A 15,080-nucleotide genomic window follows, 5' to 3' on the forward strand; every position below is an offset into this window, starting at 1 on the left:
GTAGACCTGGAAAGTTAACCAAATATAGTTTCAGTAGCACATAGATGTAACCCTGATGTAAGTCATGAGCAATCTTTCTCTGTTTCCAATGAGTTCTGGCTGTGAATTATCTTTCTGTAAATGTCAAAAGTTCAGTAGTTACGTGTCCTAAGTCATTCACAATGTCAGTGTCAGTTTCTTGACCTATAGTTATGAATATTATGATAGGTTTGAGGGTGTGCTTTTTGTTCAGACATGTTTTCAGGTGAAAATGAGCTGAACAGTTTTAATAAGGCACTGAACTTGTTTGAAATTCCTTTCAATATATTGATCAGGAATCAGGAATAATGTCATAAAATAACATAAGAAAAATTTTTTAAAGAAAAAATAAAATCTTATTTTTTTCTATATGGAATGTAGGCTTAATGTAATCGTAGCCAATGGCAGGAAAGGATTTAATCGGTCCAGCAGTGTCATTTATTTTGTTGACAGCAGTACCAGCATATGGGAAGGTACATCAGTCAACCCTATTAAGCCTTAGATTCTAGGATAATCTCAAAATACGGGATATGGAAAAAGGCATGCTTTGACTTGTCTCTCCCACTTTAATCAGAAACAGTTTTGTAGTTTCTTTGATGTTGATGATGGCTTTAAAAATCAGATATACCAAACTTAAGTGCATCAAGTGCCAACAATGTCTTATCATCAGTATATAATACAAAGGCCTGCTGGAGGACATGAACTGCACAGTAGTTCTCAAGTATCTAACGGCATGACAATTATTTTGAAATGTTTTGAATACTTCTATATTACTAACCAAATTACTTCAATACTACTGAATTTTAAAAAAGAATCCATGCCATTCAGTACCAAATTTCAGTACCAAACCTGTCTTTATTTTAACATTAAAGGATAGATTTTTAAAGTAAATATATGTATTTAAGTAGGTAATGTCTCATTTGCATATTGAACTAAACTTTTTATTTGCAAAAATTCCAAAACAAAAAAAGAATATCAGTAACAAACTGACAGAGTCAAAATATTGGTATTGGTATTGAAAATTTCGGAACAATACCCAGCCCTTAGAAAGACCAGCTACCGTGATTTATCATTACCTACATTATTGTTTGGCTCTGTTTGTTTTTATTTCCGTCATTAACCTTTTCTTCTCAACTTTTTTACCCATGTGGCATTGCTCCATTCATGTGTTTTTGTCCAGAAAAATTGAGTTTAGCATGATGTGAAATGTGCTTTGATCTGGTTGATTAATGTGTTTTGTTCAAGGCCCTTGTTTTTGATATGAGTGCCAACTTTGACTAAATATATAGCGGGATACTCATGATGAGCCATCAGACAAGATTTCTGTAATATAGATGAGTTATTATGACTTGTTCGTTAGTTTTCTATTATTGCAGTTGTTGACTGTGGAACCATCTTTTTTCATTAAACCACAGCAAAAAAAGAAAATTTAGAACTGTCCAGCATGGCCATCATGTGGTCACTTCTTCCAATCATCCTGTAGAACAATGCAGGGCATGACACATCAGTAGTGTTGCTCAACTTTTAAATGCTTATTTTATTCATGTCACTGTTGGAAATGCAATAAACAAATGTTTATGCCTCAGAGAACAAGTGCGAGGTCATTTATCTGTGGTGCTTCCAAGTACCACAATTCATTGAGAAGCTGTTTAATGTTACCAAATGGGGTTTGATAGTAATTATAACTCAGCAGTGATCTTAATTGAGTGTTCCGGTAATAGGTGTGAGTCATGAGGCAATGAAGCAGCAGTCCTTCTGGCAAACATGTGTTCTTTTGAGACATGCTTGCTTACAGAGCTCGGCAGAGATGAGCAGGAATCTGTAGGTAGATCTGGACTGAGTAGATCAGGAGTCTGTAGGTAGATCTGGAATGATCAGATCGGGAGTCTGTTGATAAGTCTGGACTGAGCAGACCAGAAGTCTGTAGGTAGATCTGGACTGAGCAGATCAGGAGTCTGTTGTCTGTTGAGTCTGTTGTCTGATGTACTTCAGTAATCTTGCAACACTTTGAGATGAATACTAGTAATGTAGCCTTGAAATCCAGGTGATGTCATATTTCTTGGACTCATAGCCACTGCTGTGGAATCAGACTTTTTTCTTTAGGGTCTGACATTATTTTCTAGCAAATCACACCACAAAGGGATAAAAGGTGGCAATTCAAACATATACATGCAAGTAGAGCACTATTCAAAAGTCAGAGACCACCCTTACGAAACCACCTTTAAATACAAGTTATGTATTTTTTGGAATATATTTCTGGGAAGAATAGATGTGAAATAATCCACTTGCCTGTGGAGGAAAGTTAAAGGAAAAGAAGTGGGAAAAACTGAAGTTAACTGTATATATACCACTAAAACTGTCCTTGTCAAATAAACAGTACTTTCATCTTTGAGAGAGAGGAGAAAATCGGGCTCCACTTTTGCTACAGATCTGAAAAAACAATCTACTCTTCTAATCTAATCTTTCTGTCCATCCTTCCGCTATGAGAAGACAGCTCAACGCTATGGGTCTAAAAGAGTGTGTAACTGTCAAGAAGCCTGATATGAAAAAATAGACAAAACATCATTACTGAATGTGTTTGAGATTGACTTGGATTATGAAAAACGGATAAATGCAACCAACTTCTAAGACTGAACTTTGGAGGTGTGGAAAAATATCTATGGAAGCTGTGATAGAGGCAAAGAATGGACACATTAAATACTGAAAAATATAACATTATGAATGGTAATATAATATTTACTTGTAATTTTCTCTTAAACATACGTTTTCTGCTTAATCCTGACAATGAATAACTTGTACTCAGTGGTTGTTTTGACTGTAAATAAAAATTAATGATGGGTGGCCCTGACTTTTGCACAGTGCTGTACATTTGGAAATCAGTAACTGTAACTGATCATTTGGATCTCTTTCTTTGAGTCAAATGAACATGCCTCTGAAAGGATAACTTCAAACAGATCTTAAAGATAACACCACTTTCTACAAGGCCTTATTTGAGGGTTGGAATGTCTGGAAAGTCATGTATGCAGAACCTTTTCAGAGTGGGATCTGATGGGAATCAGTGGGAGACATCCACCCCAGTCAGGTTCATTCTGTTCAGTTCTATTGCTAAATGTTCATGTCACCAGACGTATTAGAGGAACTCCAGGTATCTGGTACCAAGACTACTACTAGTGTTGCCTGGTGTTAGCAGTCTGTATTCGTGGGCTGTTTAAAATGTTCCTGCTTTTTGAGTGATGCAAATTGGCATCATTTTCATTTAATTATATGAATAGTCTTAGATGCCTTTCAGCATCACCAGTAAGCAGCTTAAGTCAATTTGGGAATAGTTTCCTGGTTTTAATTTCACAACTGCTGGTGGTTGACAACTCCTAGATGACTCAAAACCGTTTCATAACTCACAGCCTTTGTGAGGGTGATGACTTGCTTGGACGTTATTCACTCCACTGTTACAAATTATTCCAGTTATGCATGTTTTAAAATCCTTCTATCACTACATAGTAGTACAATGTATTGTTTGTTTGTTGGCACAAAAAATTAAGAATTCATTTTATAAATGTTTTATCTATCTAATTAGTGGAAGTAACCTTATTTGGGTATTCTTCACTATCTTTCATAGAGCTACCTACCAAATTTAACAGGAAATGTCATCCAAGACTTTTAAACAAAAATTAGGCTGCATTAGGATGCTCATAATAACAGCATATTGTGAAGCATCCCTGATGGCCACTAATTGGAAGGTGGAGGATATAAAGTATGCATTAGCAGAACATTTTTACTCGTGGTTGCTGATGGTTGATGATTTTGAAGTAGGCCTCTCTGTTACCCTTTCCTTCAGAAGGAAGTCTTATTGTTTGCTTTGGGCTATGTAAGGTCTGGCAGCAGCGTAAGCTGCCTGCTGTTTGCATGCAGAACCATGGCGCACCCAGAAGCACACAGTGTTCCTGGTTTAGCCCCAGCTGGGGCAATATTTCTCAAGCTTCTATTTGACTCAATGCCCAAAAGCCTACCTTCAGGGATGCTTCATTACTCTTTAGCGCTAATAGTCTCGTGACAATGCAACATGGTCGTAGAAGGCTGGGAAGAATTGGTTTGAGGTGGTTGGCAAAGAGGGTTTGCCTTTGTGACGGATTTATGACAAACATTAGCTTGATGTCATTCCAGCTTCCATCTGTGGAAAACTACTGCCTTGTGTTTGCTTTGTTCGCCATATCCTTTTTCCATGTTGAAGAAGAAACAGATGTTAAAAAAAGATTAAAATCACCAGAAAAAGGTTTGTAAATTGCTGTAAGAGCCTTAGCGTTATTGACCCAGTTTTAAAGCAGTCTGCTGAGCGACTGCTGAACTGGTTGGGCTTGTAGGGACTGATGACTGTTCTGGTGTAGGTTGACAGTGGTTTGTAAGATGTCAGGTAAGAATGACTGTTTGTGAAGTAGCCCAGCCAAATGCTTAACTATTATTTAGGCCTTTGGCCCAGTGTCACAAGCCCAGTGTCACAGAATTACAGCTCTACAGGTGTTTAACAGAGTTCTTTTCCATTGCTTATTTGTAATTTCACTCCCCAGTGCCTTCAAGAAGACATAAGGGATGATATTTTATGAATTTCAAGTGGCTTGAAACTTTTTTTGATAGCAGCTTCTGTAAAATGGACTTTGCTGAGGACTTTTAATTTCATGACCACATTTCATCTGTAATGGATAGATCATCTTTATAACAACAGCTATACTTCATCTGAAAATGTTTTGGTTGATTTATGAGAGTGCTGTTTTCTGTTGTTATCAGCATCTGACATCTACTTAATAAAACAGAATGAAAATGAATGTCTAGACCTTTTTTTTGGGGACAAACTCCAACCCTTAGTGAGAGTGTTGAATGTTAATTTGATAATGTTATTGATTTATTGCCCTAATGAAACCATCCATTATCATTTCACTTACTTTTAAAGTAAGTTTAACTAAATAGCATTGCATAATATACAAAACTATGACTGGATTCTGCATGACTGGCTTCGGATATTGCCTGTAGTCCATAATCACCTTCACACCATCACACCTCATATTGGTACATTCTTCAAACGAGAGCACAAACTGCCCCAGGAAAACCTGTGTTTGTGTGACATGATTCTTCACCAGTAGACAACAATGGCTCTCTTTATACTGTGTCTGGTGTCATAGTTATGTGTTTTTCTTGACTGATTGTTCCACCAGGGGACATAATCTTTAATGCCAGTGACCCTGAGCTGCCTCCTGACTTCATTTTTGGGGAAGATGCAGAGTTCTTGCCAGAGCCGTCTGAACTACCGGTAAGTCTGTCTCAAAAAAGAGCTCTTACAAGCTTTATCCTGGAAAGTCCTGGAAAAACATGGGGCTGAATTGCAGCCCTCATATTTACTTTGTTCAGTGATAGCTTTGATAAACATACTTGGTTACTATTGGCTGTTTTATTATTGTATTGTAATTTTTTTATCATTTTACTTATTTATTTTTGGTTAAAGCTATACTGTGTATTTTTATTTATTTTATTTTTTTTTGTTTTTTTTTAAAGAAGTAGCTTTGCGTAAGTTGTTGGACCACATCATACATATTTACATAGGAACCTCACATTCAAAGGCTCAAAAATAAAAGTCCAGCCCAAGATTGAACTGATTACAACTGTTTACAAATTTTTCCACATTGCTAGCCATTACACATTTCCACCACAGAGGTTTCCGAATCCCAGTTTTTCCCAGATTTCCATAGTGTAGCTTTAATGATTGCACGGACCGACAACTACCATTGTAGCATGGTGCTTTTTTTTCTAATGATCTAAAGTACAGGGGATTTAGCAATTTCGTACAGGTGATGTAGTGATTTAAAGTACAGTTTCTGTACAGTCAGTCCAACAGTGCAAAGAATAGTTTGTATCTGTGAAATTAGCTATTGAAATGTTTATATCATTTTCATCACCTATGTTTTTAGGTAGGGTTAGTACCCAGGATGAAGATTAATTGATTGATTGATCACTGATGATGTTTTTGAGTGCTAGTGCCACTTTAAACTGCTACTAGTGAAGTCCTGGTTAATCTTACAGTGCAGAAATCCTTTAAAAAAGTAAATATAAGAAAAAATATGGCTTTCAGTTCATTAGGGGTGGGCGATATGGCAAAAATAAAACATTGATACTTCAAGACATTTTCATTATACACGATAGGCATCTTGATATTTAGGTATTTCAGACAATTTATACGTTAGAACAGATAAAACAGAACTGGCAGTGCAAAATTTAAATAAAAAAATCTAAAATTATAGGTACAATAATTTTACGCTCTCTAATTATGCTCTATATGTGATGAATGATGATATCCACAACATGCTCAGAAAATCAGATTGTGAAGTAATGTAAAGTAATGTAAGTAGTCATTTTTCTAAAGAAATTGGTGTTGTTCTACTCTCCTCACTAAAACTTACCTGGTGTTTTACAGAGGAATTAAGCAAGTTTAAAAACATTTTAACTAGGAAAAAAGCTTACTAAAGGCTGCCTTTCAGATAAACATTACACAGAAACAGAAGGAGGCACGAGGCGACAGAACAATGGTGCTGCTTTGATTCAGTGCCTTTGAAGCAGCAAAGCAACTGAGACTTAAGTTGTTTTGACTTCCTTTTAAGCGGTTCGTTAAGTCAGATGGCTGGTATTGATATGTGTGGCTGACTCAGCAGCCATATTTGACCCTGAGGCCTCCCGCAAGCGTTGGTGAATTACATAAGAACTGCGTCTGCCCCTGCAGTGATGTAAATATCCACCTTCTGGGGGAGACTGCAGGCTTTCATAGGGAGCACATGGTGTGAGGTAATCAATGCTGCTGCTAGTGAAGGCAAGAGTGGAAACAGGTCTGTGTCATACTGTGTTTTCCTTTTTCTTGATGATTAACTACTATGACAACATTTACATTTGCATTCGCAAACATATTCATGAAGCTGCCGTATTTAGCCTCTGTCCACAAACTTCCTGAGACCACATATTTGCATCTAGACAGATTTGTAGTGAAGCTTACAGACATGTTATCTGACAGACAGAGGATTGGAAACTTACTATTGAAGCCCAGATGAACTTGGGAAATTTCACATACTGATACTATTCCAAGATCACAGGTCTTGGGACAAAAAAGGAGAGAGATTGTGTTCAAGAGAAATGTGACACTCTTACAGTGGAAAAAGGCACTCGCAGACGTTGTGATGGAAGAGAAAAGGTGTCAGACATACTCTAAATTTGGCACGTCTAGACTGTAGTTACTAAGGGTGCGCAAGAGTGGGTGATTTTTGCTCCAAACAATCAATCGGCAGTCAGCTAGTTTGTATTTTGTGTTATAGGTAAATGATGTATATAACGAAAGTGAGGTAAGTACCCTTGTGCTGTATTTGAATGCTTCTGCTGCACCTGTACCAAAATGTAATTATGCACAATTACTGTGCAATATAACCCATTGCCTCTTCCTTTTGATATAGCGCTTTACTGAATTCATATTGTTTAAATAAACTGATTTTTGTTCATTTAAAAACCAGTAAAATATGTGGCAACTTTGGCTAATAAAAGTACTGCTACTAGTGTGTTCCATGTGTTCATATAAGCCCACACAGTGTCCATTGTAGTTATTAAAAAGTGCTGATAAAACACCCATCAACCAGCTTGGCTGTAAAGAATTCAGAATTGGCAATAACAATTTATGATTAATTTTTTATTTTAATCATAAATTGTTATGGCAATAACAACCTCTGGTATTTGCTATTTTTCTCAAATTGGTTCTAATTTACAGGGATGGTTTCCCAGACATGGATTAAGCCTTGTCATAGACTATATTTTCTCCATTCAAAATCCTATGTAGACAAACACTAGACCCTGTCTGGGAAACTAGCCCACCATGTAGGATTTAAACCTCTAGTTTAGTATCTTTCCATTGTGTTTGTGTATAGCTTTATAAATTATCTAAAATACTTAAATACTTAATACTTAACTCTTTTTTTTCTGTAGCTTTAGGATTAGGTTTAGGATTAATATTACACTCTGAGGTTAAGGTTAGAGTTACAGTGAGAATTCTGTCTAAGGTAAGGGAAAAGTCAAGGTGATGCTAATAAATATTTTTGCTGTTGGGACAACCTTGTATCTCCAAAATTATAACTTTGCAGGACAAGGTAAAAACCATCTTAACTTTGAATGGAAGTTAATAGATTTTTTCCCAAGCAAGCTTGGACCGTTACCACGGGCATTTTCAAATTCTGTGGAGGGAAAAATAAATAAATAAGTAAAACCTGGAGACACAAAGTCTTGTACCAAATGTGACAATATATGAGTTAGTGATTTGTCCTGGAAGTTATGGATTTGCAGAAAAAATCCTCCACCAGACGATGCATTGTGCAGAAACTAACTAGACGAAACAATCACCGCCTGAAGGCCTTTTTAACAGCAAAACAAGCATGTTTGGTTATTTTTAGAAACTGAAAGTAAGCAGGACACTCTTGCACTAGTCTTGTGTTTACATTTGTAAATTCAGTGTGACTGACACAGACCAAGCACAACAAGCAAAGACTAACAAATAATACAGATGTTTGAGACATGGTGCTAACAGCTGTGAGCTCTGGTGTCCGGCTAGGTGAGTTCAGATGCCCACTGGACTATTTTTTGCAATAATGGTTAAAAAAAATCCCCTGCTTGTGTCAGAGTCCTGGAAGATGATGAGTGTTGCTCACCGTCTCCTAACTCCAGCTGGAAACAAGAAGGGGAAGCACCTCCGTTCTGCCAGAGCTTGGCAGCTGCTGTGTGTTTACTTTGGGTTTTGCTATGGCGTGTGCACCTACACGTTTCTGTGAGGGGGGCTAACTTTTCTTCTTTTTTGCTCTGGTCCACTCTTGTGCTGTGCTGCTGTTCTTACTCCTTTCATTTGGACTGTTTTTCCAACTTTAAGCAACACTTTCTGGGCAAAGTCACCCCCCCCCCTCCTTATAATGTTGCCAAATATTATTCTTATAAAAGCAGTGATCTCATCGGTTCTAATCTTTGGAACCATGAATAAAACCAAAACTTATATTCTCCACCTGCATTATGTTATCTTTCCTGATGTTTTTCTCAGAGATAGATGGCGTGGGATGGACCTTGCGGTCAGCAGAATGTTGTAATCCTGGCCGTTAGCCGCGCAGTTGCTTTTGTAGAGAAGGGAAGTATCCTGATCTTTCTGTGAGATTTTCCGACTCTCTTTGTAATGCTACAGTTCGGCTGCTCAGCAACACGATCATATGAATTTCTTATCGCTTTATCTGCTGCTACAGAATGGATACAAACAGCAGTTGCTTTGTTTTAGACATTGTGTTGAGGCTTCCGCTGAGCAGAATTCGCAGCCGGATTTGCGCAGTGTGTTGAACAGGCTCTTCTGCAGCCCTCGGCTTGTTTTTCACCTGAGGCAGTAAACATTGGGCTCTTCTCACATCACTTTGTGGAATTTCTGACGTCTCAGTAAAATGTTTGTCCCGCTTACTGTCTGTCGTGGATATTATTAGCTGCTAACCTCCGTGTTGTTTTCTTGGCCTGAGCCGTGGAATAAAAATGGAGCTGACACCGCAGCATTTATGGGTGAAAACAATCTGCCCTTAATGAGGTCTGTTTCCAAGATGAAGTCGGTTTCTGAAGGTTGGCAACTTGCCCTCCTGCAGATTTTGCTGAGGAATGTCTGACTAAGATGTGCCTCCAAATTCGTTCACTTTGTAACTGGGCAGTTTTAAACCACCTGAAGCACATGTTCAGATAGCGTCTAATTAAGTTAAGCAGTACTGCCACTACATTAAAGGGAAATTCTCCCTTTTTTACCTCGAATGTTTTGCATAATGTGATTGTTGTGATGTAAACAAAGTAATTCAGAGTCTTTTCATTCAATTGTGAATGGTACCGCTGTCTTTTCAGTGGTGGTAAAACAAACTAGGGGTTGTGATACCGACAGTGCAGATATAGCCATTTTATTTACTATCCAAAACAACCAGTGACCCTACAAATATCTTTGGAGGTGATAACGGTTGATGGTGATAAAATTTTAAAAAAAAAAAGCATTTTTTGAGTGTTCTCTTGCTGTACAACACCCTGCCTTTCATGCAATAACTTTATGTGAGGTATCTATGAGGTAGGCATTAAACTATTCAACAATTCTGGCTATACGCTTCTCTAGAATGGAGCATTTCATGTCAAACCACTCTGAATGACTGTTTGCATCTTAATGATTTAATTCTGCTGCAATCCTGAAAAATCTGGAATTCTCTTTTAAAATTACATTACATTTATTCTTATATTCATATTCAGAACGTAAACAATTACAATATGAACATGTGAGTTTGTTAGAAACAAAAGGTTTTAAACAATGGAAAACTCTTCATGTGGTCACAGTAAAGGCTGCTTAGAAGTGAAAACCACCCATCATTATGTTTGATAGCTACCCAAATAAAAATTACAGACAAAGTAGAAATTATGCATCTGGTCAGCAGTAAACCGTGTGTGTTGTGGTCAACCAACAGAAAAGTCACCATCAACACATCATCCTCCATTTTCAGCGCATGCTCTCATACATAATCTCAGTGTTGACCACAGGCCTTAACTCATCGGACCTAGCTAACAGTGCTTCTTTTGTTTAATTTACTGTGCACTAATAAGCAAGCAACATGAATGTGACGTGTTTTGGTCCTTAATTCGCCAGCTTCTTCACCTCGCCTGCATGCAGTGGTTTTAATGCCAGTGAAAGAAAATCTCTAATTGTTCGCTGTCAGCTGAAGATGTTGTTGTGGCTACTGGTGTAAGATTTTAGTCTGGTGTGGCAGTCAAATGATTAAAATAAGTAATTGTGATTAATCACATTTGTGTTATTTCCTCAGATTTGTCCCTAAATAAATATTCTTTTTGTTTTAATTTAAAAAGAAGTGTGATTTGTTATAATTATATGACTAAATAACCTTAGTTTCATAGTGTGAACACTGGATTTACTTAAACCTGAACATGAACATCACAGGATGTCCACAGGGTGAACACAGTTTCCAGTTTTCTCTCTGATGTCCAGTGAGAGCATCAGTAACTACATTTCCCAACCAGTGAATGTATGTATCATATATGCAGTCACTTCTCTGCAATTGTAGCCTCTTACTCTCGTTTATACAGCTCATGGATTCTTGTTACAGTGGACACTTTCGAGGGAAATTGGAACTTTTCACTCTGCCATAAGCAGTGTCCACCACAGTAGCTGGAAATAACTTTGGTTTTGCTTTTGTCAAGAAAGCCATTAATGGACTTGTTATTTAAAACCTGGTTTTGAACAAGCTTCTTGTAGTCATGGAGTTATAGCAACAATGCTAAAGCAGCTGCTACTTCAGATGCATGGACAGTTCAAACTATGAAAATGCATTAACAGCATTAAAAATTAGTGGCGTTAATAATTTAGCAGATTAGCTTTAAATTTGACAGCATTAGCAAAGATCTAATCAGAAAACCTTGCAGCTGGCAAGTGCATCACAATACTGCATGAAATGCACCAGCTATGTATTATCGCTGTCCAAAAAAAATGTCCAAATCTCCATTTTTGTCCATTTCTGATTTTCTGTATCTGTTCGGTACACCAGCTGTCCTTTATGTCATGTGGAAATATTTAAAGATGAATGTAAAAGAAATGCTCTAAAATCACTTAAAATAAAATATATTTACATTAACTTACATTGAAAGGTAAGATTGTTTTTGCCTTCTTCTGTAAAGTTACTATTTTGGAGGTACTTGTTTTTCTTTGGACAGCGACAATATTTATATCATCTAAACTCAGAGTGAGATCTATGACACTGTTCCACATTGAGTTTAAATATATTGGTATTTACTTCCAGATGGTCTGTTATTGCTGATGAACGGTCTCTAATGTTATTATAAGCAATGGAAGAATCTAAAAAGCTTTTCACCATGAAGCATTCCATATTACTCTTAAATCCTGCTTTTCTTGTTGAAAATCTGTGTTTGCCAATGTTATGTTTTTCAAAATCTTATCTGTACCAATGCCAAAACAGGTTTTCTCTACTTGCTGTTATATTCATTATACTCCGGCCCTCTGGATATTCTTCAGTTGGTTATTCTTTACTTGTTCATTATGAATGTTAAAGGTGGGAGTAACTTTCTGATTAAGTGCTGTTGTGCCCCATTATCACCCTTTGGGATCAGGAAGCTAGCCGTCGAGTGCCAATTAGCACCTGAGGTTCAGTTCTTGGTAACGTCATTGCTGATCATTGCTGACGCACCAGTGATATCAGCAAATGTTGCTTTGTTATATCTGTTATATCACAGTTTAGATTTGATGAATGTTCCAAATCAAGATTTCATGGACAAAAATGTATCTTGTTCCTGTTAGTGATGAGAAGATCTGAAGAATGATCTGATTATTTGGCCTTGCTTTTGTTTATCTAGTTAGTTACTGCTGCTGAGGTTTGCTTCTTCCTCTTTAAGAGCTAGGTATGTCTGTGGGAAAGTAGAGTGGAGAGTTAAACTCGTGCTACAGGGAATGCCTTCTGTCTCATACAGAAGGCATTGTAATGCTATGGCACTGTTGTGGTGGTGCAGTCCAAGAACTTCATTTTGATTTTAATTAGTGGTTTCAATAGCTGCTAAACAGACACCAGCTTTTTGTGGGAAGTTAGCTAAGGTGGTGGTTAAAGCTCTGGTTGGACTATATGACTTCTAGCCATGGGAAAATGAGAGGAGAGATCAAAGTATTGGTGGTGGGTCATAGTTGCTGGGAGTTTGCAGTCTAGACAGTGAAGTATATCTCATCCTGTGCTGATATCTTGTTTAGGCTCAAATTAATGATGCATGTTACGCACAGTCTGGAGGGACTTGTTTCATTTTAACTGTGGACAGTAAACACCAGTTTTAGGGAATTAATATTTTAGTTTCATGACAGTTTATACAAATTAGCAGGTCAAAATACAAGAAACCAGAAATGGTCTGTTGATGCATTCCTCTCTAGCCCATATAAACTATGTTTTGTGAGTTGTAGTGCTGTTAAAACATACTGGTTAAGACATGTGCTTTGTTACTGTATTTGAGTACAAATGAGTTGTTACTCATTACTCTGAAGTGGGAGGAAACATTTTTTTTTCAATATCCACTTTTCAATATGCATTTTTAAATTAATGCAAACCAATCAGCGCTTATTTCACTATACCCTTCCCCTTAATAATAACTGTCCAGTTGTAGTTTAGCAACTGTAACTAGACCCAGTCACTGCTGGAAAGTTTTCAGAATTTAACAGTATACTGTAATGTTGTCTTTTGGGAATTGGAAATATTGAGGAATCGAATACCTGACAATATTCTGAAAGTCTGGAAGCGGAGTGAAATTTGACCTCTTTCCTAAATTAAAGACACAAGTGGAGAGGTGTAGAATGTGACTTAAACAGTGCGGATTAAACTCAGAAACATTTGCCTGTTTTTTGTTTTCATTTTTTTAATCTGTATTCTTTTGTTTGCAGCCACATAGGTCCTAATGGAAATGTTAATCCAAGTGACACTACGGTAATAGCTACAACAACTCATAGTACATATTCTTTTAATTCTTAAAGGGGAATTCCACTGATTTTTCAAAATTTTTGCATGATTGAGTTATTGAAATGTAAGCAAACCTTTAAGAATGGTTTGATGGGAAATGGTGCATTGTGTTTCTCTACAGTGGTGCTGATGGGAATCAGGGGCTGCAATGTCTACAATACATAGCCACTTTATTTACTATTTAAAACAACCAGTGAACCTACACGTATCCTCTGAATATGGTTAAGTAGTGGTAAATCTGACTAAGTGTGTTTTCTTTGGGTACTGCTTTGCCTTATAACATCCTGCTTGTTCCTTTTCCCCTAGAGTGGCTTTTAAAAATATCTATTTTAGGCACAAAACGTCTGTCAAAACTGTCATAAAACTGTATGCCAGACATCAGACAGTGTACTTGTAACTTCACCATATACTGTCTTTGAGATAGCGTTTAGAGGCATTGAACTCTTCAGATGTCTGGTTCCTGTCACCACCTCTGAGAATAATTCTGACTCAGTAAGTTACTCCAGAATGGTGCATGTTACCTTAAACTATGCTGAATGACTTTTATGTTTGTGTCTTTGTTTACTCCTAACCATTTAATTATGCAGAAATGTTGAAAAACAGGTGGAATTCCCCTTTAGGTGCATTAAAACCAAATACAGTTGTGCTTTAAATCAAGTAGAAATATAAAAAGAGGTCTTCTGATTTTACTCAAATAATATTTTACAAATATTATATTATTTATATATTTTTGTAAATAATATTCTTTCACTCAAGTACAGGGGTTCAGGAGTTCAGACGTACATTGTTCTATACTACTAAATCTGTGAACTCAGTAGTTGCCTACATCCCATCATATTCAGCACCACTGCTTCTTATTCTTTGTCATATTTTTCATGGATATTTGAAACAATGAATATTTCTAATAATAATGAAATAGGAATAATATGCCAAACAATATTGGGTACCCATTTAGGCTTACAATGAGAGGATATTATATCACCTCTGCAGATCTCATGCCTGTAGTGCTTGGCATGTAACCCCCCTTTTCCCCCTGAGAGCCCATGATTTCCCATCAGTCCCCACTGTGGGGCCTCTCATTAGTGTACGGGAATGGGATAAGAGCTCCACGGGGCACGCTTCTGGCAGCTTGCGCTACTCGTTTTGTTTTTACGAGTCTGTTGGCACTAGATGGAGAGATGGAGGCATGACAATAGAGAGCCAGAGGGGCTTGTGTTTTGGCATGGTCCGCTCATGCCCTTCATGTCAATAGGGGGGTTGCCAGGAAAGCCCACTGGGAATGTGCTGGAAAGATTTTGGGAACAACTGCAGGAAAGTAAAGGACTGTTGATCCTTTGACAAGCCTGTGATAAACCATTTATTTCTCACTGTGGCGATAGACAGGATTAACAGGGACATGTGATGTTTTGCTACTGAGGGTGGTCAGCAAGCACATTCACACTAGCTTTGACTGGAAGATAGTTATGCACACCTGCAGGAGCTGAT

General features: G+C 37.3%; 1 protein-coding gene across 2 annotated transcripts in view; it reads left to right on the forward strand.

Annotated features, from left to right (window-relative positions):
* Positions 1 to 15,080, forward strand: part of babam2 (BRISC and BRCA1 A complex member 2) — a 104,153-nt gene that overhangs the window by 2,301 nt on the left and 86,772 nt on the right. For both annotated transcript variants that reach the window (XM_036593623.1, XM_036593624.1), the window contains exon 4: positions 5,223 to 5,317. In XM_036593623.1, coding sequence (XP_036449516.1) covers positions 5,223 to 5,317 — 95 coding nt within the window. The remainder of the gene's footprint in view (positions 1 to 5,222; positions 5,318 to 15,080) is intronic.

Source organism: Colossoma macropomum, unplaced genomic scaffold (genome assembly GCF_904425465.1).
Source record: "Colossoma macropomum unplaced genomic scaffold, Colossoma_macropomum, whole genome shotgun sequence".
Taxonomy (NCBI): domain Eukaryota; kingdom Metazoa; phylum Chordata; class Actinopteri; order Characiformes; family Serrasalmidae; genus Colossoma; species Colossoma macropomum.